The following is a 25,460-nucleotide window of genomic DNA, read 5'->3' as shown; positions in this document are numbered from 1 at the left end:
GGATCGAGCCCCGAGCTCAAGGAGGAGTCTGCGTGAGCTCCTCTCTCTCTGCCTCTGCCCCTCCCCACTTGTGCTCGTGTGCTCTCTCGCTTTAAGAGTTCTTAAATGTAGTATCACTTGCCCAGCTGCTGAGACAGCATGATGACCAACAAGCCTGCCCTGTAAGTTTATAGCCAAACCCTGTCCTAGATGCCTCCCCTCTGACTCAACTCTAGAAAGTACCACCTCAGAACACCCATTACTGGCTACTTCAGCATGTCCCTGGTTGCAGTAAAGAATCACTAACTGGAATTGCTGAAGAACGAACAGAATAAGCTCTAACAACATCTGTCAGCATGCATCTACTTAAGAAAATCAAGTGAAATCAGAAGCATCGTTAATATTTCACCAGAACAAAGCTTTTTTCCTACTCCAGAAAGAAGTCATCCTTCAGTATAACATCTTAATACATAGTTCCATTCTTGCACAAGAGCAGAAGAAAAACCCACGGTACCTGCCACTTTTTGAAATCCCTCGGGTCCCCGCTTCTCCTGACACGATGAGATCACCTTGGACCTGTCGTTAGTGGAGCAGACCTCTGAGGACAGCTTGCCACAGACCCGGAAGTAGTAGGTGTATTCGCCGGCACTCACGACAGTGTCATTGACAGCCAGCGGCTTCAGGTCGTACAGGTTGCCGTGCCTCGGGTCCTTCACCTCACAGTTGTCTCCTTCAAGGACACACAGACACGAAGGGCAACTGCGAGCCTACCGACACTCACACCGTCGGGCAAAAAACAGTCTTCCAATTTTTAATCAGATGAGTACAGTCTTAAAATAAGCATTAAACGCTATTTCCACGTTATCTCAATGTGCTTCTACACAAAGTACAAACCGCCTATCAGATAGCCTTCTAGAAAAGCCGAGGTCACAGGGTAAAGATCCACTGGACCAATCAAAACCCCAAGTTAAGATTCTTAAATGTGAGAAGGCGCTAGCCCAGCATCGCTCCAGGCAGGTAAGGAGGGTGTCACCGACAAAATTAGCTGCGCACTGGAGTCAAAACCCAAGGATAAGAAATTACCCCCCCGCCATTACGACGGGGTTTTGCATTTAGGACGCTGTTAGGAGCCTCTGCTACTTCATCCGTTTACAACTATTAGTGGGCTGGGCCCCAGGTCTTACCTTCCACTCTGATGACAGGACAGGCTTCCACCGTTCTCCAGACAAACACATACTCACAATCATCCAGAAGCTGAAATGTTGGGGATCCCTAGAATAGAAACCAAATATTTATGTTTTTGCCTTTTTTATTAAAAAGTCAGTCAAAAAGATAGCCACAATTAATATCCAACTTTCGATCTCCACGAGGAAAAACACAGAGCACTTACTAACATGTGAGACCTGGAAGAAAATCTAGTCAAATGCTACCAAAGGCTGAAAACCCATGAAAACGCAGGCAGGACTGAACTCGGAGAGAAGACTGAGAGGCTGAAGGGAAGTGGGAAATGAAAGCAGTTCATCAACTCACGCACCGAGGTCTGAGCGCACTCGAGCGTGATCCTGGTGGAGAAGCGCTGGTTTCCGCACTTGTCACCATTGACATAGACAATACTCAGGGAGCCGTTCTCGGCAGCCTGGGGGCTGATCTGCACCACGCCCAGGTTCCAGCTGTTGTCTTCTGACACCAGGCAGGACCCCACTGCGCTGCCTGCAAGAGATGGGAGCTCGTCTGGGGCAGGGGACAGGAGAAAGGCAGATGGAACTCAAGTCAAATGCTCTCAACTCACCGTGGCATCTGGGAATATAAGGGAGGGGATTGCAAACACTCAGATAGAAAGTTCTCTTTCTTCCATCAGCCGAGGTGTCCACAGCAGTCCAGGGCTTCCTGACTCTGCTTAAGCCACTCAGGTCATACTCATTTCCAGCGACGTCTGAAATACACGGAAACACTCCAGCTAGCCCTGCTTTCTGGTTAGCATTAGAGCACCACCTTTTTCACCCTGACCGAAGACCCATGATGCACGAACTTGACATTGGTTATGAAGGAATCAGGAGATCCACAGGAAGCTCAGAGGCTTTTCCTACAGACACGTACACTCGCTCTGCCCTCGAAGCTGCCCTTCACAACAAGCACCACTGATGTGGAGGGGCAGAGCCATCTGCAGAGCACGAGGCATCCTGGGACACTGTTCAGTGTCCGGGTGCGCCTTACAGAGCTTTACATCCTTTCTTTTAGGTCCTCAAATAAGATCTGATATTTCTTTCCCCTGAGTTTTCTTCTGTTCTTAGGCAGCTTCTGATTCCAAAATGTAGATTAAAACCCTGAATTATATAACCACATTCTCTTCAAGAGAAACCTCTCAAGTGTAAGGATCAAAGAAGCACATAACACAAATATGCTGCCTATAAAACAAAGCACACCACACGCTCACACGCGCGCATACATACACTCACATGCACACGCTCACACATGCGCATACACACACGCGCGTATATACACTCACGCACGCACGCTCATATATACACTCACACGGACACACACACGTGCACGTATATACACTCACGCACACGCGTGCGTATATACACTCACGGACACGCGCGCGTATATACACCCACACATGCGCGCGCGTATATACACTCACACGGACACGCACGCGCGCGCGTATATACACTCACACGGACACATGCACACGTATATACATGCACACGCGCACACGTATATACACTCACGCACACGCGCGCCTATATACACTCACACGGATACGCGCACGTATATACACTCGCACGTATATACACTCGCACACGCGCGCGCATATATACACTCACGGACACACAAGCACGTGTATATACACGCACACATGTATATACACTCACGCACACGCGCGTGCACATGTACACACACACTCATGCACGCGTATATACACCCACACATGCGCACGTATATACACTCACACGGACACACGCGCGCACGTATATACACTCACGCACACGTACACACAGGCTCATGCACGCGTATATACACCCACGCACACGCGCACGTATATACACTCACACGGACACACGCGCGCATATATACACGCACACGCGCGCACTCACGGACACACGCGCACACGTATATACACTCACGCACGCGCGCGTATATACACTCACGCACACACGCACACCCTCGACCGGTCTCCTCAGCCCGGGCCTCACGGCCTTACCCGTGACCTGGCAATCCACAGGAGAGGGGACGCAGGCCAGTGCAGTCTCAAACTCAAAGAAAGTGTTTCGGATCCCCAAGCCAGAGTCAATGTCCTGATGCAGGAATTTGGCGGTTCCCGGGTAAAAGTCATCGTTGCAAACAAAGCGGATGATAAAGGCGTCAGCGGTCCCTGGGAACAAGGAGGCCAGACTTGAAGCAGAGCAGCCGTCCCGACACATCCCAGAGCAGCGGCTGCCACTGGGGACAAACCGCAATGCCCCCGTTAGAAGGACGACACCACCGCCCTGGGTCTGTTTCACGGGGCCCGACGGGAACAGCCGAGCGGCCACCCTCAGCGCAGTCGTGACCCACACAGCCATGGGCTCACAGGGTGAGCCGAACGTCCTCCGTCCTGGTATTCCAGAAAACAGGCAAACGCAGCATCCATTCCTCAACCCAAACACTAGCTAACGTCACTGGCTTGTTGGACAAGACTTAGTTCCTCGTACACACAGAAGTGAAAGACTCAGAAAAACCCTCGCCCCCCCAGGAGCTCACGTCCCAGTACGGCGGCCCCCACACTGAGCCTAGGACATGCAGTCTAGGGCACACAAAACAGCGAGAAGTGCAAGGAAGGAACATGCAGCAGGCCCAGGCCAAGGAAACCCCAACGCGGTGCGGGTTTTAAATGCGGTGGCCGGCCCCGCCGAGAAAGGGACATCTGGGCGGATAGCTGAGAAAGAAGAAAGGGGCCACGGGGCCATCCTGAGGGAAGAGCAAAATGGGCAGAGGCAAGAGCGAGGACACAGGCTCAGGACGGGAGGGCGGGTGAGAGGCGGCCCGGACGGGTTCAGAAGCAGGAGGTGAGCAGGATGGAACGCGGAGTGGGAGATCGTGTTGCCCCAACCACCGTGACGGCACTGGCCTCTACTCCAGGTGCACATGGCTGGGAGTGACATGCTCTGAACACAGAATGCTGGGGGGCGGGGGGGAGCACAAGCAGGAAGACCACCGCAGGGCTGCTGCAGCCAGGGCCAGCAGTGGCAGGCCACCAAGGACCCAGAGCAGTCCACGGAGGCGGCAGGTAAGGCCATCGACCCCGCCCAGTCCAGGAGGGAACTGAAGCAAAGAGGTTTAGTAACCAGCCTGAGGTCACAAAGCTTTACGTCCAAGAACCACCTGAGGGGCCTAGTGTTAGGAGGCTGGGGGACGGGGCAGGCAGAGGGAGAGCCCACAGCGCGACCCGCCAGCTACAGGACCGCACGTCAGGGGCCTGGCAGGGCACACAGGGCGATTCGGGAGTGTAGCGCCGCGGCCCCAGGGCAGGAGGGCAGGTCGCTCACGGTCCATGCTCAGAAGGTTCACAGTCACGGGGCCACCAGGACACTTGTTAGCTGCAACACGACGTGGTTCTGAGCTCACCTGTGGCCGGGGAAAGAGGCCCTTTGTAGGTCAGAGTTATAAAGCCCTCAGTGGACAGCTGCAGGCTTTTCTCGAGTCCAACCAGCCTTTCTGGCTTCAGATTCTTTAGCTCCTCTGTCTGAATTTCCGCCTCACAGCCAGAGGCTGGTTTTCCATCGAAGGTCCCACAGACTGGCATTGTGCCACACACGTTAAACTGCAGGCCAGACAGCAAGAACCATACACGTTAACTTGGGCCACATAACTCGCCACAAACAAGAGCCCTAGCAACTCAAACCCTGCCAGACTAACCAGACAGTGTTCAAGTTTCCACCTTACATGTTCAGGCAGTTAAAGCCTAAACTTAGTACATAATGCAACATTTAAAGTCCAAATGACAATGCCCATAAGTTGCTTCTAAGGAATAATAAACACGTTTATTTATATAGCCCTGTACCTGTAAATGCAAGAGATATGCTGCATATAACAATGCACCACCTATAACAGAGGGAATACGCATGGAGAATTTTACACCATTGTCAACGTGAGCGAAGGCATCTGTAGTTGAAATGTCAATTACCAGTAACCATGAGGGGACACCCCTGTATTTCTCACAGATGTTGATATCACTCTGTCGTGACAATGAAGTTGAATATGCTCTGTGGTATGAAGACACAGAAAGGAAAGACTTCTCTACGTCTGCTAAGTGCTCATGGACGGGGTGTCCACAATCAAGGTCTACATATAGAAAGTGCTTTTCTTAAAAACCGAAGTTTCCTTCTCAGGAAATGGCCAGTTAGCACGAAACCCCACGCAGGTGCTCAGCAGCCATGTGGGCTGTGTGCGGGAGGTCCTGAGGACGAAATGCTGGGGCAGGTTCCCTTTCCTACTTTCACGGTCTTGCCTGTAAATTGGCAACAGAGCTGAGAGAAGCCTGGGCTCACTCTGCCATGCTGTGGGCACTGGCCATCCTGGCTGCCCACATCTACAGGCCCCTCCGATTGGGAGTGTAGGCACCCCCGGAGATGTCTCACTCGGCAGCTTCAGCAGCGGGGGGAGGCCACGGCGGGAGGGGGGGGGCGCGGATCTGGGGGCAGCTGAGCCCAGCAGGACCGGGCAGCGAGGGTACAAAGCCAGGGAGTCAGCTGGTGGCGGTGGTGTCCTAAGTAGATGGCAGCATGCTGGCTGTGCCATCGCCCAGGAGCCTCAACACACCTGCCACCTGCTGACGCCCCTGCTAGTTAGTGCCCACAAGGCAGAGCCTGGCTGGCCTGCTTCTAGCATGTTCTTTATAAGGGTTAGTATCTTCCAGCACGTCCTCTATGTGGACCAACAATGTTCTTGTCTGCCTCTCACTCACATGTGGCCACATACGCTCTCACCTATTACAAACCTATTATAAACCAAACTCTGTAGGAGCAATTTGGGGGTTGGGGGTGGGTGGTGGACCAGCCAAAGTGCTGCTGAGGGACAAACCCTGTTCAGTGTCTTCCCGGGCTGTGCTCTCCCGCATGACGTGTACCTACAAAGTTCCCCTCGGTACCAAATCCACATAAGATGTTCTTATCCCAACTTCCTGTTTTCAGAGCTAATTCTCTCCTTCTGTCAGGGCTATCCATGTAGCAAGTGCTGTCAGAAGATTCTAGAACACACCCACCCAGGTCATTTCCCTTTTCTTGGATTAGGTAAGTACCATTTCCTCTTGACAGCAGAATCACCTGGGGGCTGGTTAAAAACAAACTGATGGACCCACCCCACAAGAATTTGTATTTCTAACAAACTGCCCAGGACCACCGCTCTAGACACACAGCAACAAATCAGAAATAACTTATTTCCGGAAAAATGGTACCCTCACATGTCTGCACTCGAGCAGGATGCGAGTGAGTTTTACCTCTCTTTCCCCTTAAATTTGGATTCTTCCATCTCTTCCTGGGTGAGAGCTGCCATCACAGTGCCCTGGGCCGTTCCCAGAGACACCTGCCACCAGCTGCACAAACTGCAGGTGACTTCAACGCACACTTCCTTGTCTCAAAGCAAACCGGAAATTCATCACATAATTCTTACCACAAAAGTCTTCCCAATTCCCGAAACCACGTATCCTTGGGAACTGTTCAGCGGGTTAAGATCAAACACAAAGCCACTGTTTGGGTCCCTTATGGAACAGGCCTGCAGGAGCAACAGGGGAAAAAGACACAGGAACTCAATAAATACAGAGCGCCTCCAAAGCCTGTGTGTATGGACCTCACAAGACATGCACTTCTCACTGACTTTAAACCCTTGTCAGAAAAGCAGCCCTATGCATACTCACCCGCCCCTCCAGACACAACCCCTGCTGCCTGCCCCAGTGTGATACTGGGCTCAGAAATATTAACTTACCTGAAAGGTCTTAGGGCTTACAATATTTACCTGGGTAAGAAGACCAACGCTGACCCCCAAGGGAAAAGTTAGGGGGAAACCATAAGCAACCCATAAGTAATCAAAAACAAACAAACTTAGAAAGTTGGTTTAAGTCTTCTGTTTCCATCTCACCTATTTACTTAAAGGCAATGGTGATGGGAGGCATGACGAGGTGCTTCACCATCTCTTCTCTTCCAGGAGACGTTGTAAACCTCCCCCCCCCCCCCCATGTCTGTTCTCTGCACAGTCCACCAGATGCAGGGAAATTGGCAGCAGCCCCAGCCCCGGAAAGTATGGCCAAGGACAGAGTGCAGCACCCTACCATCCCCGCCCTCCCCAGGCTCCACGAACCCAGGACCCTGGCTGGGAACATTCATTTAGGTGAGCCTGGGCTCTGCTGTCAAAGCGGAGATTTTAAAGGGGGAGGGAGAGAGGTAAGTCCCACCATGAAGAAAACACCCAAGGCTGTGGAAACCACAAGTGTCCCTTCAGAGTCAGAGGACACATCACAGGGCAGCCTGCTGCTATGCTTTGCAGGAGAGGGCTCGCCCAAGGTCACAAACACATGCCAAGGCCAAAGAGCAGGATACGCCAGGATGGCAACAGGCACTCAGAAGAAATGGCAGTAACAGGACTGGGATCGGAGTTTTAAAACCTCGAGCATCACACTGAAACAGATGGGGCAGATCCTACAGATGACTATGTTTTAGGTGTTGGAGTGGTATGTTAACCACTCACTTCTCTGCGGTGGTGGTGAACCCCCTGAGCCCACTGGGATGCCACCGCAACACGGAAGGGACAGGGGAATGGAGAAAAAGGAAGGAATCTGCAATCAGCGGGGAGTAAAGCTGAGGGTCTGGTTCTCAGCCCGGCATATGGGAGCTGGGGCAGGGAGAGCAATGCAGGATGACTCCCAGAGGCCTGCTGTCAACATGCAGGACAAGGTGACGCCAATAACAGATTTGGAAGCATGAGGGAAGGGGTGAGTGCAGAGCTGGGACACCCAGGTGGGAAGGTCCAGAGCCAGCTCAGCGAGACGCCCCAAGACAGCACACGTACCTGGTCTGTGTCCGTCATTATTTGGATAGGACAGGCGGCCTCTGTATTCCACAGGAAACTGACCACACACTCCCAACTGAGGGAAAATATGGGGTGGGTATTCTGGAAGATTAAACCCAGGGTAACAGTCAGTACGACAAGATGGGGCTCAATCTCACCAAGACAATACTGGCCTCATATATAAAAATAACCAAACTCTACTGAACATTTAATTGTGTGTCCGTGATCGGCTAGCTGCTAGATGTGCACTAGCTAATTACAATTTAATGTCTTCATTATTCCTACTTAAAAAGATGGCACCTCTCAGGCTTGGATGTCACAAAACTCACCTGAGGTCACGTGGCAGTAAACGGCAGAATTGGGGTCCAAATCTGGGTTTGCGTTTAAGTCCATGCTCTTGAGAAACGCTCTACGCTAAGAGTATGCAACGTAAGAACCCAAGCACAAAAGGCTACAGTGTGCGAGATTTCAGCTACATAAGCTCAAAACTGGGGAAAAGTGACCTATGGTGTCAGAGGCCAGCACAGGAGTAGAGAAGTGACTGGAAGGGGCACTGGACGCCTCCTGGGTTGCTCTCAGTGTGGCTGCTCTAGGTGGGGTCTGGCTGCACAGTTCTGCTCCACGTGTGAACACTCACCCAGCTGTTAGTGTAACTTACACTCCGCGTACTTTTCTGAGTGTGTTCCAGGAAAAAGTTCCCCAAACATGTGTGGGGCCACGTTCTGCAGGCAACTGCAGCTCACACAGAGAGCGCTTATCGCAGCACTAGGAGTTTTGTTAGCATTTCTCAACGGAGCCTCACCATGACCCCGGGAGCCAGGTTCTGTCATCACCCACTGTGTGTACACAGACGAGAACACAGGGGCACAGAGATCAGGACACCCGCCCAGGCCCACAGGAGAAGGAGATAGCGGCCATCTGACGGTGAGCCCACACCTCGCCCACGGAGCGCTCTCTGGCCTGGAAGTCCCCCACCCTCTCGGCCTTGGCGTCCGTCACAGTAAAACACATCTGCCCCTTCTGCCTCACAATGTGGTTGTGAAAAGGAGCTGCTTTAGCCGTGAAAGTTCTGAAAGTTCTGTGGCTTGCAGAACCTTGCAGATGTGACCTCTGCTCATGGTCTCTGGCTGCACAGGGCATGGCCAGCCCTACATGGGCACTCAGAGATACGGTGACCATGGGAGGTCGCCCCGAAAACTACAACACACTGTCCACATAAGGTGTCACAGGAAAGCTGAAAAACTAAGGCTCCCGGAGAACCTCCTGGAACAGTCCAGTATCTCCATGGCAACAAGAGACCACATGGGAAGGGGAGGGCGGGCCAGGCTCTAAGGAGGGGACACGGACATGCCCAGGGGACAGCAAGGGCTGGCCTGGGCAGCCGGGAGTTCTTCCTGAGCCTGAGGAAGAAAGCAGCAAACCCAACCCCAGGCTAATCAAGAAGTGTGTTTACAGTTCGGCCATGGAACACCTTTCTTGCACAACACGGGCCCACGCTCATCCAGCTAATAACTTCATCCCCTTATCAGAGACCCCTTCTTGACCTCTAAAGAAATCACATCTTGGAAAAAAATCGTGTGTTTGCAAATGACACAGAGAACTCGGGATCTGGAGGGCACCTGGAATGTAGGTGACAAAGTCCACGGGACGGCTAGCACTGGATACGCTGTGCTCTTCGCTCAGTGAAGCAGAGGAAGCTGTAACAGACCCTCAGCACGTGTACCTGACCCTTTCCAATAATTTATTTGATAATAAACATGAATTCCATTATCTTCACTCTGCATTCATCTAAGAGTCTGGCAATTATTCAAAAAACACATGACCCATATAAATGTGAAACTCCAGGTAGAAAAACAATTGGGTTTGTGATAGCCAAGTTCTGGGCTTGAGTGCCAGGGATGGTGTGTAACACCGTGAAGATATTTAATGCCACTGAATTATACACCTTAAAAAGGCTTAAATGGTACATTTTATTTTTTTTCCAAAGATTTTATTTGACAGAGAGACACAGCGAGAACAGGAACACAAGCGGGGGAGTGGGAGAGGAAGAAGCAGGCTTCCCGCCGAGCAGGGAGCCCGATGTGGGGCTCGATCCCAGGACCCTGGGATCACGACCTGAGCCGAAAGCAGACGCTTAACAACTGAGCCACCCAGGCGCCCCTAAATGGTACATTTTATATGTATTTTTACCAACTTTTTTTTTTTTAGGAAAGCAACTGGACTGTACTGTACAATGACCCCCAGAGCATTTTTATTTGTGGAATTTTTTCTTCTGTTCTGCCCTGGCTGAGGATCTCAGGGCCAAAAACAATCTCTGTAACTTTCTCTATTTCCCGGCCTTCATTTTTTCTACTTGATTTGCCCACATATTACATATATAACCCTCACTGTTCATCTGTGGCCCCGAGTGGCACTGAGCCCCGGCTTCCTCATCCATGAACGTTGGGGTTCAGGCCAAACTGTCCCTAAGACCTGTTCTGTTGTCAGGATCCTCGATCACCAGCTGACAAGAACTAAGGGACAGGATGGCGTCCACACAACCCAGAGTGAAAATGCCACCCCCAGACTCCATCTCCAGAAGAGACACATAGGCTAGTACTCAGTCACAAAAGACCCTGAAGGAGCCAAGGTCACAGGCAACGCGCGCCTTACCAGGCTGCCCCTGGAACAGACGAGATGGATCCTCGTGGTGTAGGTGGTCAGCCTCCCATCGCTGGTGGTGCACGCTGAGCCATTCACGTACTCTATGAGGAGGCTGCCGCTGTCCTCCACCGTAGGGCCTGTCTTTGCGATCCCCAAGTTACTGATGGACACTACCTCAGAAAAGGAGCCCTGCAAACAAATACGTCTGTTAGGTTTTCCCTCTGAAGAGAAAACACGGCTTCTTCGTGACTGCCACATTTGATTCTTGTCATTCACAGCACTCCTGTTCTATAAAGTTGCCACAAACACTGACCCGTCACTCCCAGGGGAAACACGTGCCCTATACAGACACCATCCCACAGAGATGATGATCTTAAATCCTGAGAACAACTCCTGCGGGCAGGTTCTATTTTATTTTACGAAAGGGGGAAGGAGGTTCGGACGTGGTAAGTGCCTTGTCTGAGGCCGCCCCGCCAACAGGCATCCAAGGCAGGCCTCGAGCCCTGTCCTCCCAGCCCCGAACCAGGAGCCTCTGGCGCTCCCCCACCCGGCCCCTCGTGTCTCCCTCCCAGAGTCGTGGATAGGAGAACCTTCGAGAAGGCAGAGCTTCCCCTGGCTCCACCTCTGCTGGGAGTGTGCACTTTGGGCCCACTGCACACACATCCACAAAGGACTGAGGGCGCCGCAGGTTTTGACTTGGGGCCACAAATCCGTGCCAGGAGGTCAGTGATCCCCAAACACAGAACCCGTGGATAACGAGGACTGACTCACTGTACTCTGACGTCATCGCTCCAACAGAGTGCACACAACACGTGTGCACATGCATACCCAGCGGGGAACGTAATTCCTAACCACCAGAGTGCGCTCACCAGCCGCCTTAAAGCACCTCCAAGCTGCCCTGTACCAGGCGCCAGGAAAAGTACATTCCCGACATGCTATTTTTGAAGAAGCACACATACGTCTTTAAGATTCACCGTGTATGAGGAACACAGGGAAACGTCCCAAAGTTCTGGCAGTCACTGCATTCGATCGGTGATGAGGTGCAGCCCGGCACCGCGAGTAAGTGCGAACGCCTGGATCTACCTCAGCCACAGCAATGGTCCCAGGCCGCTCTCCCCGTCGTGAGCCAGAAGCAAGAGCTTCCGGAGGAAAAACTATTCTTCACAGAGGTTTACAGACTGAAAGACACTTGTGAGCTCGGGCTAGACTAGCCACCAGGAGCCTCCTCTGCCCTGCGCCGAGATCGGAGGCCACCAGCACCATGGCATTTTGTGAAGTTCTAAACCTGAACGACGACTCAGGCGTGATCACATCTGTGGGGGGGCCCCTACTGTTGCTCAGGGGGCTTCACCTCAGCAGCCAGGCCTACTCTAGAATAACTGCCTCCACCGAGTCACGTGCTCCAGACGGAGCGCGAGATTCACCTGATCGTTGTTGTATTTCATCTGGCACACCGACGCGTATCGATCACAGCCCGGCACCGGGTTCAGAGGTCGACACACGTTTATGTAGTATTTCCTCCACGTGCTGTGCTTGCCCGCATTGTCCATGGCGTACCAGTTTCCTCCACGACCACCTTCAGATTTTGCTAGACTAAAATTTCAAAGCAAAACGCATGGTTTTGATGCCATCAGATTTCAGTCTGACAATTCACTTCTAAGTAGTCACGGACATACAGAATGAAACACGCCCTACCAATCGAACCATGGAACGTGGCTCACCGTGACTCACAACACCCACGACTACCTCGACCTTCACTGAACTCGTCACACTCGGCAGGCCCTGCACCGGCCCCCTCCCCCACACCTCTGTACTCACAATCCTGTTTTAAATGATGCAGCTGAAGACAGACTCCGCTATGGCAAAGAGCACTGGATGTCACAAAGGCTACCAGACCATTATTAGAATTCATTCTGCTTAAAACTCCCCATCTTGGTCCTGCACCCCCAAAACTTACTTGTGTCCCCATTATCCACTCAGTTATGTGCTCACCAGCAAAGCCTAAGCCAACTTAGCACTACACTAGACCCAGCCCGGGGCCAAGGCCAAGGGCAGGCTGACCCTGGCCTCACCTGGAGAGATCGTACTGCTCCATCGTGGAGGGGTCGGTCACCACACACTCCAGGGGCTCCTCCGGGCAGGCGTAACTGGTGTACCACCGGAAGTTGTAGGTAGAGTTATCTTCCTCCTAATCACATGACAAGGAGAGAAACGGGAGGGATGGCAAAGAGAAAGGGGAATGTTAACACAAAGCCACCATTTAAGGGCATTTTCTGTAAATAAGAACTAGAGGAAAGAAAGCCTACTTTGCCCGTCTACATTTGTCTTATTAAAATGAAGAGTTCCCAGTAATAAATTAATCTAGCCTCAGTTAAATATCATTAGGATGATTTTTCATGCAAGTTTCGTACACAAAACCAACAGGGTGGTGGGTTACCATCGAGGTGTATGGCCCACTGAATAACCAGCTCAGATGAATACTGCCTATGTACCCTGGCAAATCTAAGAAGATTAATTAAAATCATAGAAGAGGATGATTTGGCCAGGAAACCAGACTAATAATAGTTCTGCTTCCAAATAAAAGGGCCACGACAGGCTCCTGTGTTAAGTCTCAGGGAGACAGACGAGTTGATGGTTTCTCCCCAGGAAAAACCATAGCTCACACCTCACCTATGGTTAGAACCACATTTCATTCCAGAAAAGCCACAAGCCCTGTTCTACCCACTTTTTTCTCTCCCCCTGCCTTTATGAGACTGGCGTTCTCTCCCTCCCGGCTCTCATGATGGAAGCCCACACACATGCACACACCACACAGCTCTTACCTGATATTCAGGGAGACCGACTCCAGCCTCTCGGTCACAGAGGAAGGTGATCAGTGTAGCTCTTGGTGTATGCTTTTCATTATTATAGGGCGTGCCATCTTTATAGTTCAACTGGATCATCCCATCATAATATGACAGTTTAGCGTTACTCAGTCCCAAGTTCCAAGCCTTATTAACACTAAAATGAGCAAACAAATGTCTCTCAGCAAGGCCAGCAAGGCCAGAAGCACTGCCATACTGGGACACCGGGGCAAGGCCGCTGCACGGTGGGGTGGGGGCGAGGTCCACGACCCAGGGCTGCAGATCACCAGGGTCTGCAGTGGGGCCAAAGGGCAGCCGCACCCCCACACCAGGACCCAAGGCCACGCTCGGCCTGGCTGGTTTAAGGTACAACCACCCTGCCTGAGCTATTACCACACTGAACAGAGAGACCTGTGTGCATCTAATAACTGAGACATGCAGGCTACACTGAAACTAGGTATTAGGTAAAGTCTAAGGCTGCGGCCTGCTCCTTTTCCAGGAAATTCAACTCCTAGCATCCTCTGGTTTTGAGGCCAGGGCTTCTTAGGGTTGCACGCTCCTTGAAAAGCAATGATGTCAGTAGAGAATACACGCTCTCCTGAATAAAATATCTGCTATTACAAGATGCCTAAGGAAAGCCCATAACTAAAAAGTAAGTTACTTGCCTTTTTGCTACTTGACAGGCTCCGGAGTCCGGCTGACAAGAACTCACAGACACCGCACCACAAACATTTATGTAAAAGTCATACTTGTCTGTCTCAATTTTATATGCACCATTTTTCTTTGTGAGAGGTGACAAATCAAAAGAAAACCCTAAGAAAGAGTAAAAACGATGCCATATGTAAGGTCAGTCGGACCACAGGGGAGAAGGGTGGGTCCAAGCTCACAGCTTCAAAGACAGACTTCCCAGGAACTGGCCAATGGTAGGGAGCCGCAAGATGGCAGAAGAGATGCTTTCCCCTTCGGGCCACCAGAACTGCTCTTATGGACATCTCCCCTGGAGATGGATTCACCACCAGCATTCCTGTTTTACTGCGTTAACCTAAAAACCCTATGCAAAGCCCATAACTGCTGGATGAATAAACAACCAGTATGTTCAAAGCTAGATGACCACAATCCAATGACCTCTAAGGCGGGTTTCTAGGGCATTAACTTATGCTAAAAGCCTTTTCAAACACCATTGATTTCCTTGTGATCCTCACGTTCTGCATTCAGCTCACACCTAGCTCTACCATGCATCGAAGGGGTAGGCTTCTCATTATCTCCACCCCAAATGTCAGACGTCCAGAATTTCAGTTAAACAACATTAGTATAATTCTGAAGTGGGTTATCTCTAAAACGCTCAAAGAAAATATGTAAGGAAAAAAAAAAAAAAACCTAAGCCGTTCGGGGGGGCACCCGACCACCAAGGTGCTGTGCGGGCACGCACCTGCCTGGGAGTCAAAGACCGTGCAGTTCTCGCCCTCCGTCTTCGACAGCACGCAGGCGGCGGCCGTATGCCACTCGAACTCATAGAAGCAGCCATTATCCTCAGAGGTTCTCAACACCGGAGCGCTTTCCAGATCACCTGTCAGCGAGCAAGACAAATGTATCACTAATCGGTCCTCAACTAAAAATACTCCCACAAATACTGGGATTCCGCTGACATGAGGTTCTTAGAGTAGTCAAACCTGTAGCGGCAAGAAAGAAGGGCAGTTGCCAGGGGCCGGGGTGGGGAGCTCGTGTCCAGTGAGGACAGAGTCTGTTTGGGAAGATGAGAACGTTCTGGAGGCAGATGGTGGTGATGGCTGCACAACGCCGTGAGTGTGCTTCATGCCACTGAACCGGGCACCTTAGGAAGGCCAAAACGTTGAATTTCGTGTTATGTGCATTTTACGACAGTTTCTTAAACATGGTCAATTCTGCGTTACGTGTATTTCACAATTCGAAAAACACTCAAAAACAAAAAACAGTCCTAGCCCTTGACCTTATCCCACAGCTGGGCATTTATCCAAAGAAAATATTTCAACAGGAGGCGGACAAGGGATCTGCAACAGCACAATCACCAGCCCTGGAAACACGCTATTAATCCAACAATAGGGAAAACGTTTAAAAATAGTAAGACCAAGCCATTATCAACAAGGAAGTCCCTAAAAATTATTAATATAATTGCAGAACACAGAAGAGTATTCACAAAATGCCATGTTTTGAGGAACGTTGAAAAAAAATGTCTGAATATATACAGATTTTGACCCTGTAAAAACAATGTAAACCTATAAATAAAGATAAGTGAAGAAGAGCATTGTGTTTAAAGGGTGAGATCACGGACAATATTTTTCAAGCGCTTACGATTTTCCCCCTTTGGAGGAAGTTAAGCAGCCGACACGGCCGCTCGGTATCAGTCCTGAGGAAGAGGAAGCCACGCTGAGACCCATAACTCATTTGGAAAATTGCAACATGACGCTCTCGACACCATATGGTTTCTCCATTTCTGGACTGGTTTTGGGTGGGGGTTGGGGGCTCAAATCCCACAGACCACCACTGAAGGTTCTAGAACCGGAGATGTACACAACACGACCCCTTTCTACCTCCCCCTCTGAGCAGTGGCCTGTGAGAAACAGAGAAACGAAGGATGCAGGCTCACCTGGAGCAAAAGCCACCACAATATGTCACCTCTTCCCTTTTTCAAAAGTGCTCACCTGGCTTGCAGATGAGTGTTATGTTAGTTGTTATTTTCCTGTGGCCACAGTCACTACCGTCTGAATACGAGAGCTGAAGGTTCCCTCTCTCTTTCGTGGGAGAAGAAATAAACTTGCCTAGACTTTTAAATCCACTCTTATCTGGAAAAAAGGGGAAAAAACAGAAGACATGATTAAAAATGATAATGACCCAGAGAAGAGTTACAAACATGTCAGCCAGGACCCAGCAGGGGTGCCGTGGCCCCTTCCCCAACCTGCCCAGCCTGGCCCCGTGGTCGGTGGGTTTTTCTCAAGGGACAGGTTTGGCCGGGCCATGCAGCCACACTGAGGACGCCAAAGCCACCCCAAGGCTCAGGGAGACAGGGCAGTAACGATAAACAACGTCCTGCTCCGTGGGCACGAGAGGCAGACAGCAAGGTTGCATGTCACACCATCCCAGGGCGCCCCTATTCCCAGGGACTCGGCTCCCCTGAGACACAAGGTCTTTTGAAAGCACAGCCAAGAGGCTAGAGTTTGTCCCAGGACCAAAGCAGAAACAACTGAACCTGTCCAGCAAGCCAGGAAGGTGACTACTTCATTCTTGGGTCAGTTGACTTTACTATGAGGCCCTGAAACTGTCCCCAGTCCTGCTTACCCAGACGCACGGGCATGCCCGGACCTGCTTCGGAAGACACATCAGCAATTCGGAATACCGGGGTAATTCCTAAAACCCAACCTGGGTTCCTAACTCCTTATCTAATCGTAACAGATTCTGATTACTCTCCCTGCCTCTCATTTTCCAGGTGAGTCTGAAGTGGCGGACAACTAACGTGCAAAACGTCTGTATCAAACTATGCAGTCTCTGCAGGAAAACCACAGGACCGACAGAATTACAGCAAAAGGAACCCAAGGGGCACAAGGACTCTTCTGAGGAGCGTACAGTGAGGTGCCACTTGTCTAAAGCCGTAACTTAACAATCACGGGCAGTAAAGCGTTAAAAACTCACAATCAGTTTTACACAAATACTGGCAATGTTATTCTTCAAGTTACAAAGGGAAAAGATAACCAAGTAATTCCCAGCCTGGCTCTTTCTGTTCCCAGTTACGGCGTTAGCTGACCTCAGAAGCTTCTGGCCAACTTCAGGACAGCGGAGTGCCAGTTTCTAGAGGACACCAAGCAGTTACCTATGTGTGAGTCATGAACTTTTTTTCCTCCCCATCCTGTATATGCTGAACCCAGAGAGAGGAGACTGACAAACCACAGGAAGATTCTCTAATTCGCTCCAAACTGGATGCAGCGGAGTCCCGCGCGCCTCTGGGGAAACCACTACCGGGATCCCGCTCTGGGCACAACTCACCAACAGAGCACACGGCCGCATCTTCAGGACAGCCTCTGGCCTGGCCTTCCTGAAGCACTTTGTGGCAGATATTAATGAAGAAGTGCTTCTTTTCTGTTTCCCCCTGGCTGCCATCCACAGCTTCCCAATTCTGTTCCGGTTCTGTAATTAAAAAAAAAAAAAAAACTTTTAGCCAAAGGCAGTGATTATTTCTCTGTGAGTCACACCATAAATGGTGATTAAGCCAAAGGAAAAGGCCCAAAGCTCACCAAGCATGTAGTCCCTAAACCTCAGGCACTCACGTTTCTGGACGCAGGCAGACCAAAGGCACAGAAATTCACCGAGACCCTCAGGCTCCTCACCTCACGTGATAGTAACAAAGCATGGCCCAATACCTCCTCAGAAGAGTAGGCTTACCAGGGGGTAGGGAGAGAGAATCGAACAGCGAAACTTTCCCAAGCACCGAAGTGTGAAATCAGAAATGGAAAAGCAAATCTGGCTGGCAGCCCGTGCCTTACAAGGGGCAGAGCACCACGCCATCAGTCCCGCGCCCTCCTCCAACCACCAGGAAGGTTAAAGGCACCTGCCCCCTCTTCCACACCAGCAGACCGAGTGCGGGCCATGCTTTGTTTCTGGAATCTAACAAGACACGTCGGTCCCTGAGCTCAAACAGCTTGTGAGCCAGTCATGTATGAACAGGACCAAAACACCACAGAAGGCCGAGGGAGCACACGTAAGCGCTAAGAACAGGACCGGCACACATCGGAGGCATCCCGTAACGAGTGGCCAAAGGGATGAATTAGAAATGCGTGTGAAAGGCGTACAGAGACTGAAGGCACTCCTTTTATGGACAGGACGCCGGGGTTCAGGCGGGAAAGCCCACCGCTCGTCAGAGTAACAGTTACTCTGAAAAGCTATGTGCCAATGTCAACAACCGAGAAGAACCCATTGGAAGCCATGCAAAGACAAATAGGGACAAGGACAGGGGGAGTGGGGTGGGCTGACAAGCCGTAAGACAGGAGGACTGTTTAAGCTAGCAAGGAAGGAGTTCTAAGAGCATCCTGAACGGTCTGCGTGAATCCTGCAGAAATGCCCAGGTCCCTGGAGGGCCCGGGCGGTGGTGGCATGCGTCGGCTGCGTGAGTGCGTGTGTCTCTGCATCCCTTAGGGCCCCATGTGTGTCCTGTACTCGGTGATGTTTAAACAACAGTGCTGGACAAAGGGACCTAACCGCACCACCCAGTTTACTGTGACAAAGCCGAGGCCCGCAGAAGACAGACAACTCACTCAGAACCACGCACAACACCGTGCTCTCTTTCCAGCGCACAAAGCCGATCTCTTCACGAACACATATGTACCCGCACTGAACCATGGCACCATTCCCGCTGAGCGGGCACTGCGCTACTAACACACAAAGAACATTTGCTTCCGAGGCAATTCACCAACACTGAACATTTACAGAGGTCTCGTGCCAAAAAGAAGCTCTCCGACGATCCTTACAAGTGAGGAATTCCTTTTTCTAATATTATGCTGTCCAAACCAGATGGGGACTCAGAACCCATGAGTAATCACTCCTACGCATGGGTAATTCTGTGACTCTAGGCAAGCATTCTCTCTACCTCAGATATTATCTCTACAGATGCAATTTGCTTCTACTTATACCTAATTCCAGGGCTGCTGAAAGGGTGAAACTAAAAATGTCCCAACTCGATTCTGCTTCCCTCTTGGGAACCCTGATTCTTAGCACTCGGTCTCTCAGCCCCCTGTGAAGCTTGAAGGCCTGGGTAAGGGTCATGCCCGCCAGGTTTGCTGCCATATCCCCAGGACCTGGTCTGCACCTGCCACGTAACCAGTGCTCAACAACACCTGCTGAGCAGATCTCCAGCTCGGCAGGTCTCTACTGTGATGGCAGGCCTCGGGGACAGACCACATCACATAGATGTGGCAAGGGACACAGCATCCAAGGGCTCCCACACTCATTCTCCTTTCGGCCCCACAAGCATCTGAGGTGAGACAGGGAATGCTGACCCCACCTTAGAGATGGGAAGAGACGGTGAGACAAAAGGGGAAAGCACAGGGTCAAAAGACAGACCGACCCCAGCCGCATCGGCCTTCACACCGAGGGTCCGACCCTCAGAGCCTGACAGGCTGGGGCGAGGTGGAAACACGGCCTGCTTGAAGCCTGTTGCAGAACTTTTTATTCTTTTTAACTGAGATGTAAGTGACATGGAACACGGCAGTCGTTTTAGGTGGACGACATCCTGACCTGATCTGTGTGCAGGCTGTGTGTGGGAGAACCCCCACGTTTAATTACCATCCATCACCATACACAGATACGTGTGTGTGTGTGTGTGTGTGTGTGTGTGTGAGAGAGAGAGAGAGAGAGAGAGAGAGAGAGAACTTTCAAGATCTACTTTCTGAGCAACAAGAATGTAGATCTAAAATAAAAAACTTCCTAATCACAGAGCACAAGACCTGGGACTTGGCGGTTTTTACTAAACTAGGGTAAGATTAGCCCAGGGCATCCCAATGAGAAGAGTCATGCCAAGCTCAAACTCAGGTATTTTGCCTCCTAAGTCAGCATAATTCCTAATAATTTGTACGACTGCTTTGTGAAAAGAGGGACAAGGCCAGGATACAATTTGTTGACGAAGAAAAAAGCAACAGCATTTCCAAATGTTTTCACAGGGAAAGAGGCAAGAGAAGGTTCCTGTGAACAGGCAGATGGAGCCCCACGGCGCGCAAGCCCTACCTGAGTGCCGAGCCAGCGCAGATAGGTCGTACCGCTTCTTCCCGTCGGCCACACTGCAGAGGAGATCCTCCTTCTCCTTCACACAGGCGTACTTCGTGTCCCACGTGAAGAAGTAGGTGCAATCTACCTCCCCACTGAATACAGGAGCTCCTTTCCCATCATTACCTGTGCAATTTGAGAAGGGGGGTGGGAAACACTTCATTATATGTAACCAAAACCTAGTCAGCCCATTGGCCACCAATGCCAACTGGGCAGTTAAACTCAAGTCCCAAACCCAAAGCTGAGGCTTTGGGGTCATCAGAGGGGTCAGAGGTTAGAGAGGCTTCTCTTGCGTTTCAGACAATCATAAACCCCTCAATGGCAGGCCTGTGTCCCTTCCACCTCGGTAAGACGGTCTCAGTAAGCCATCAGGCTGTTTACAACACATTCACTGTGGGTGCCTAACAAGGAACATGTAAGCCACCAGGCAGGGCTTGCGGCACACGGGCTGTGGTCAGCCCCCGCACAGGCGCATGAGTATCCTCTGCGTCAGACGACAGGGATTCACCAGAAGGCGGACAGAGACCAGAGCTCGAGCCCCAGGAGCGCCACTGGCTTTATGATGCAATTTCGGGCAGGGCGAGTTCCCGGAGATTCATCCCTAACCGGAAAAGAAAGAGTGAGAGTGTACAGCTACCCCACTGAACTGGTGCGGAGGCCCACGTCACCTCCCAAAGCCAGAGGCATGCCTGCCGGCGTTCCAGCATCCTTGAGCCCCAGACCTTCATCGGTGTGGCTGCCTCCAGCACCCTACCATAATCCACGCGCTGCTCGCCACACCTCCAGGGAGCCCTGAAAGCCAGCTCTTCATAGGCCACTTCCCTGATCCACGTAGCCTGGGATTCGGCAAACTCTGGTCATTTTTCCCTTACTAGAAATACTACCCCTCAGCTTTCCAAGCTGGTAGACGGCTGGCACGGAGCTCTGTTTTCCGCCCCTTGATGGTTTAATAATCCTCCTCTGGACCTCCTACATGATTTGCCTTTCTTGAGGTTTGGTGCCCTGAAGTGCACAATGTTCTAAAGCAAAGGGAAATAATATTTTGTACCAAGGGCAAATGATGTTTTGATTGTAATTTCTCTTAAGTCTTTAATATTATAAACATTGTAATTGTAATACCAGCAAGAGCAGCTAGGGTATACGGAGCACAACCTGAACCAGGCACTGAGCACCAAAGGGCTACAGGCAAGAGGTCTGCAGAAAACAGGCTCAGGGTTGAGGACCTGATAGATCTTGGCATATTTAATCCCACGGCACAGATACAGTTTCAGCCCTATTTTTGCAGATTAAGGGGGGGGTAAATAATTTGCATACGGTCTTATAGCTAGAAGCAAAGGAGTCGGGATTCAGACCCAGACAGTCTGGCCCCAGAGCCAGGCTCATAACCATAACCACAAGCAATACTTCCCTACACTACTGTGGGGTTTTTTCTTTTTTTTTTTCTTTTAAATGTATGTACTTTAAGCCATTCTTTTTAAGATGCAGCACTCCCAGCTTCCCTTCTGACAACAAAGAGCCCCCCCCCCCGCCCCGTTTGGGACCGCTGGGGCCTCCCTCCATGCGTGCTACCCCAACAGCGGACCCCAACAGCACCTCTTCACCCCGCCCACAGGATGGAAGGACGAGCAGCTTACTCCTGTTGGACCTGTTGGGTTTGCATTTCACTACCTGGAAAAGATTTGTGTTTCCGACAAACTTGATGTATTCGCTGCATTTCTCTTTCACCAGTAAGTTCACAAATCATTAAATAATACTAGGAATGGTTCGAGAATCCATCCCCACTTTGGAGCTGGTTCTGCATCTGAAATTTACTGCTTGAGGGAGTGCTAGTTTTCAATAATCACTGGTGTATTATTTCATTATTCAATGAATTTTAGAAGAATGAAACTCGCCGGCTCAGGGGAAAATGGATTCCTGCAGCAGAACCCAGTCACCCTCTGCCTACAGCACCGTTCCACCTCATGCGATGGCAAAGACAAAGCTACCCACGCACCACACTGGTTTAATTCTCCTTCTAGCTGTGCAGCTAAACTGCATTGCCCAGCCTCCCTGCCTCCAAAGTTGGGCCATGCCACTTAGTTCCAGCCCATCTTTTAAAAAATGCCGTTCCCATTCTGCAGAGTCCTTGGAGGCCAAGTCTACAGACAGCAACACCACGGGATGGGACGCACGAGAGGAGCACGCAGAGCCGAGCCCCGCCACCAGCACCTCCGACGACCTGCACTGAACTAAAGAAAATAAACCCTTACCGGAGTGAGTCCGTTAAATCTGTGGGTACCTCTGTACCAGCCTATTCCAATATATCACTCGTCCAAAAAGAGCGATTTGACAAGATCACCAACAGTAAGTGTCCCATTACAGCAAACTCGATGTTAGCTGCCGAAACGAATGGCTGTGTATATTTGTGCACATATACAGGCTCAAAAACAAACGTATGCACCTCTGTGTCTTAAAAATGCATAAGCCCTAGATTCATGAACATATATAACTCTAGAACATCCAACTTAAACTATAAACCACGTTATATCACATAACCAATTAACAGCCATTCACATACAAAAATCACATTATTACATTTATCCAAATAAACAAAATCCACCAAGGATTTTTCTCTAAGAACTCTAAACTTAAGATTGAACACAATAATAATGAAATAACTTTTGCAGTACACAGTCTGCTCCAAAGTTTGAAGGACTGAATCACGGAGCTGGAAGGAGTCGTAAATATTTTATGACCCTACTCCAGCGTGAGAGCAGGCTCAAAACCTCTCACAAAACATCTAACATCTCCCTGTCTGGTCTTCTTGCCACCATCCTAACTAAAACAGCCTAGGAAGACACTAAGTTTTTGGCATGAGGACATCTCTGTGAATCCTGTCAGGTCTGATAAAGGCCCTGGGGTCACGTGAAGGAACGGACATGGGGTGGAATGTTCTGATCCGTCAGTGGTGACGTAGAGTTTGTATGAAGCAAATTTGGCAAAACATTAGCAACTGTTCAATAAAGAGCAGTGAGCATATAAATTTTCATCGTAATGTTCTACTTGTATGTTTGAAAACCTTTAGTAATAAAGATAAAAGAGGAAAAAATGGCCGTTAGCGCTTTTTTCAAGCGCCAGCATGTTCCAGCACAAGCCTTGAGTGTTGGCGCCTCTTCCTAGCAGTCCCAGACTATGTACCCTTCTCAATATCCTCCTCACCTGCTGGGATCTTTTTAGATCATTATTCTATCTTCCCAGCATGCCCAAATGAGATCAGTGTGTGCGCAAAGATCTCAGCCAAGTCATTTATAAAAAGCCCAGAACAGAATGGGGCCAAAAGGGGGAACGACAAGGTCGGAGGGAGACTTGAACCATAGGAGTTGGCCAACAGCAAAGCGCTCAGCCAGCAAGGGAGGGCGGGCGCCCGGGGGCCTGAAGGCCTGGGGACACAGCGTGAGGAGCAGGGTGCATTTCCCAGGCCTGGGGACATAGTGAAAGGGCTGGACTTCAGAGACAGTCCCCTAAAAGCCTGAAGAGGTGAGAAGGATGGAAGAAAGATGGGGGGTCTGGGGAGGGCAGCAGGGGGGCATTCAAACCACATGCGAGAGGCACCCAAACCAGAGTCATTCACCCTCCACCTCAAGTCCTGGGGACTCCACACTGATTTCTACAGAAAATCCAACTCCTCTGCAGGACGTACAAATTTCTCACCCTCCATTTGAGGGTCATCTTTAGCCATGTGCATTCTGAATCCGAAGCTCTGACCCAGTCACACCTGCCCACACTCAGGCCTTTGCATGAGCTGCTCCCTCTGCCACAGAGACTGGTCCCCACAGCCACCCTACTTGCATGCCTGACTTACTCCGACTCGGCCCACAGAGCTCACCAAGCAGCACTTCCTCTTTCCCTGACAGCCCTGATCCTCCTCGTTGCCCACACCCCAAACCGCTAACTCGCTGCCTCCCTCCTGACAAGGTCCGGGGTGCGACACTCGCCCGCAGCCCTGGTCCAGCCTGCACGACCCGCCCTCCGGGCACCGTGCCGTCTCTCCCTCTATACTCCCAGTCTGAGCGCCTGGAAAGCGCGCAGCCATTACGGTATCCTTGGGCCTCATGGGGTCTAAGCAGATAGATAAGGACAAAACATATGCTGAACAAATCCACTTGAACGTGGATGTTATCAAAAGGGCCAGCAAGCAGATTCCAGGGTGAGACTGGAGTGCACGCTCTGGGAAGACAAGCAGAGGTGAAGGCGGCGGGGGGGCGGCAGGAGTGAAGGGCACTTTGATTTAAAGCCTTCCTGTCTGCTCTACTCCAGGATCCTTCCTCGCCTGTTCCCGAGGCAATTTATTAGAGCCTGGTGCCCGTCACAACCTCCCTGGCCCCCTTCACCGTCATAGGCTTGAGGTTCTAGAACAGGCACGCCGTGTGCAGTTGCCTCTCCCTAAGCCCCTGCTGAATCACAGAGGAACCTGCCTCATGACCGCTGGTCTAAGTTCTGCCATAGAAACGCAAAAAACAAACAGAACGAAGAGCCAGAAAGACCCTGAGGGGTGGGGCAGCCTCTCGAGCCTCTGCGGCTATACAGCCGACTGGAACCGGGCCAGCTCTAAAACAAGAGCTCCATGCAGAGGCTCAGTCCGCCTGCACACATCTGGGGTCCCAGCCTGGACGCTGACGGACGGGACGGCTCTCTGATGATGATGGGATCCCATCACTTCACTGCAGATGCAGACTACGCCCGAGAGCTTCAAGATACGGACCGCAGCACGGCTTTCTGAACTGCTGGCGCCATTATGACCTCAAGAAAGCTTATCCTAATCTCTCAGAAAAACCAAACGTTCCACTTAAACTTGCCCGGTGACCTCTTGCAATCCCCCATGTCCAGCCTCCACCACAGGGCCACTCGTTTGGGCCACTCGTTTGCATAAAGGGTCGTCTGGAGACTAACTTCAGAAAAGAAGAGCTCTTTAGTGACCACCCCTCGCGGGTAGGGAGTAAACCCACCCTGCTGGACCAGCACTCACTTCGGTGCAAGCCAGAATTCAAGACAGAAACGCTTTCCCAGCAAGCCCAGTGCTGGGCCCCTTCCCAAAACAAACAGAGAGCAGAGGAAAATGGAAACAGGATGTGTGTGTCGTGGGTGGGGTGGGATGGAAGGGGTACTCCTGCCCGCTCCAAGAGAGCAACC

General features: G+C 51.0%; 1 protein-coding gene across 1 annotated transcript in view; it reads right to left on the bottom strand.

The window, feature by feature from the left end:
- The window catches only part of LOC118001837 (cation-independent mannose-6-phosphate receptor), a 97,784-nt gene that overhangs the window by 29,073 nt on the left and 43,251 nt on the right, over positions 1-25,460 (bottom strand). The window contains exons 11-27 of the mRNA XM_034991994.1: positions 20,253-20,417; positions 17,523-17,663; positions 16,187-16,327; positions 14,938-15,075; positions 14,174-14,321; positions 13,488-13,665; positions 12,738-12,853; positions 12,090-12,258; positions 10,675-10,854; positions 8,023-8,124; positions 6,631-6,732; positions 4,588-4,783; positions 3,185-3,355; positions 1,769-1,912; positions 1,514-1,689; positions 1,164-1,251; positions 494-709 (exon numbers count right to left, since the gene is read on the bottom strand). Coding sequence (XP_034847885.1) covers positions 494-709; positions 1,164-1,251; positions 1,514-1,689; positions 1,769-1,912; positions 3,185-3,355; positions 4,588-4,783; positions 6,631-6,732; positions 8,023-8,124; positions 10,675-10,854; positions 12,090-12,258; positions 12,738-12,853; positions 13,488-13,665; positions 14,174-14,321; positions 14,938-15,075; positions 16,187-16,327; positions 17,523-17,663; positions 20,253-20,417 — 2,571 coding nt within the window. The remainder of the gene's footprint in view (positions 1-493; positions 710-1,163; positions 1,252-1,513; positions 1,690-1,768; positions 1,913-3,184; positions 3,356-4,587; positions 4,784-6,630; positions 6,733-8,022; positions 8,125-10,674; positions 10,855-12,089; positions 12,259-12,737; positions 12,854-13,487; positions 13,666-14,173; positions 14,322-14,937; positions 15,076-16,186; positions 16,328-17,522; positions 17,664-20,252; positions 20,418-25,460) is intronic.

This window comes from Mirounga leonina, unplaced genomic scaffold (genome assembly GCF_011800145.1).
Source record: "Mirounga leonina isolate KUSES-001 unplaced genomic scaffold, KU_Mleo_1.0 Mir_54, whole genome shotgun sequence".
NCBI lineage: Eukaryota > Metazoa > Chordata > Mammalia > Carnivora > Phocidae > Mirounga > Mirounga leonina.
This window is presented reverse-complemented; position numbering and strand designations above follow the sequence as displayed.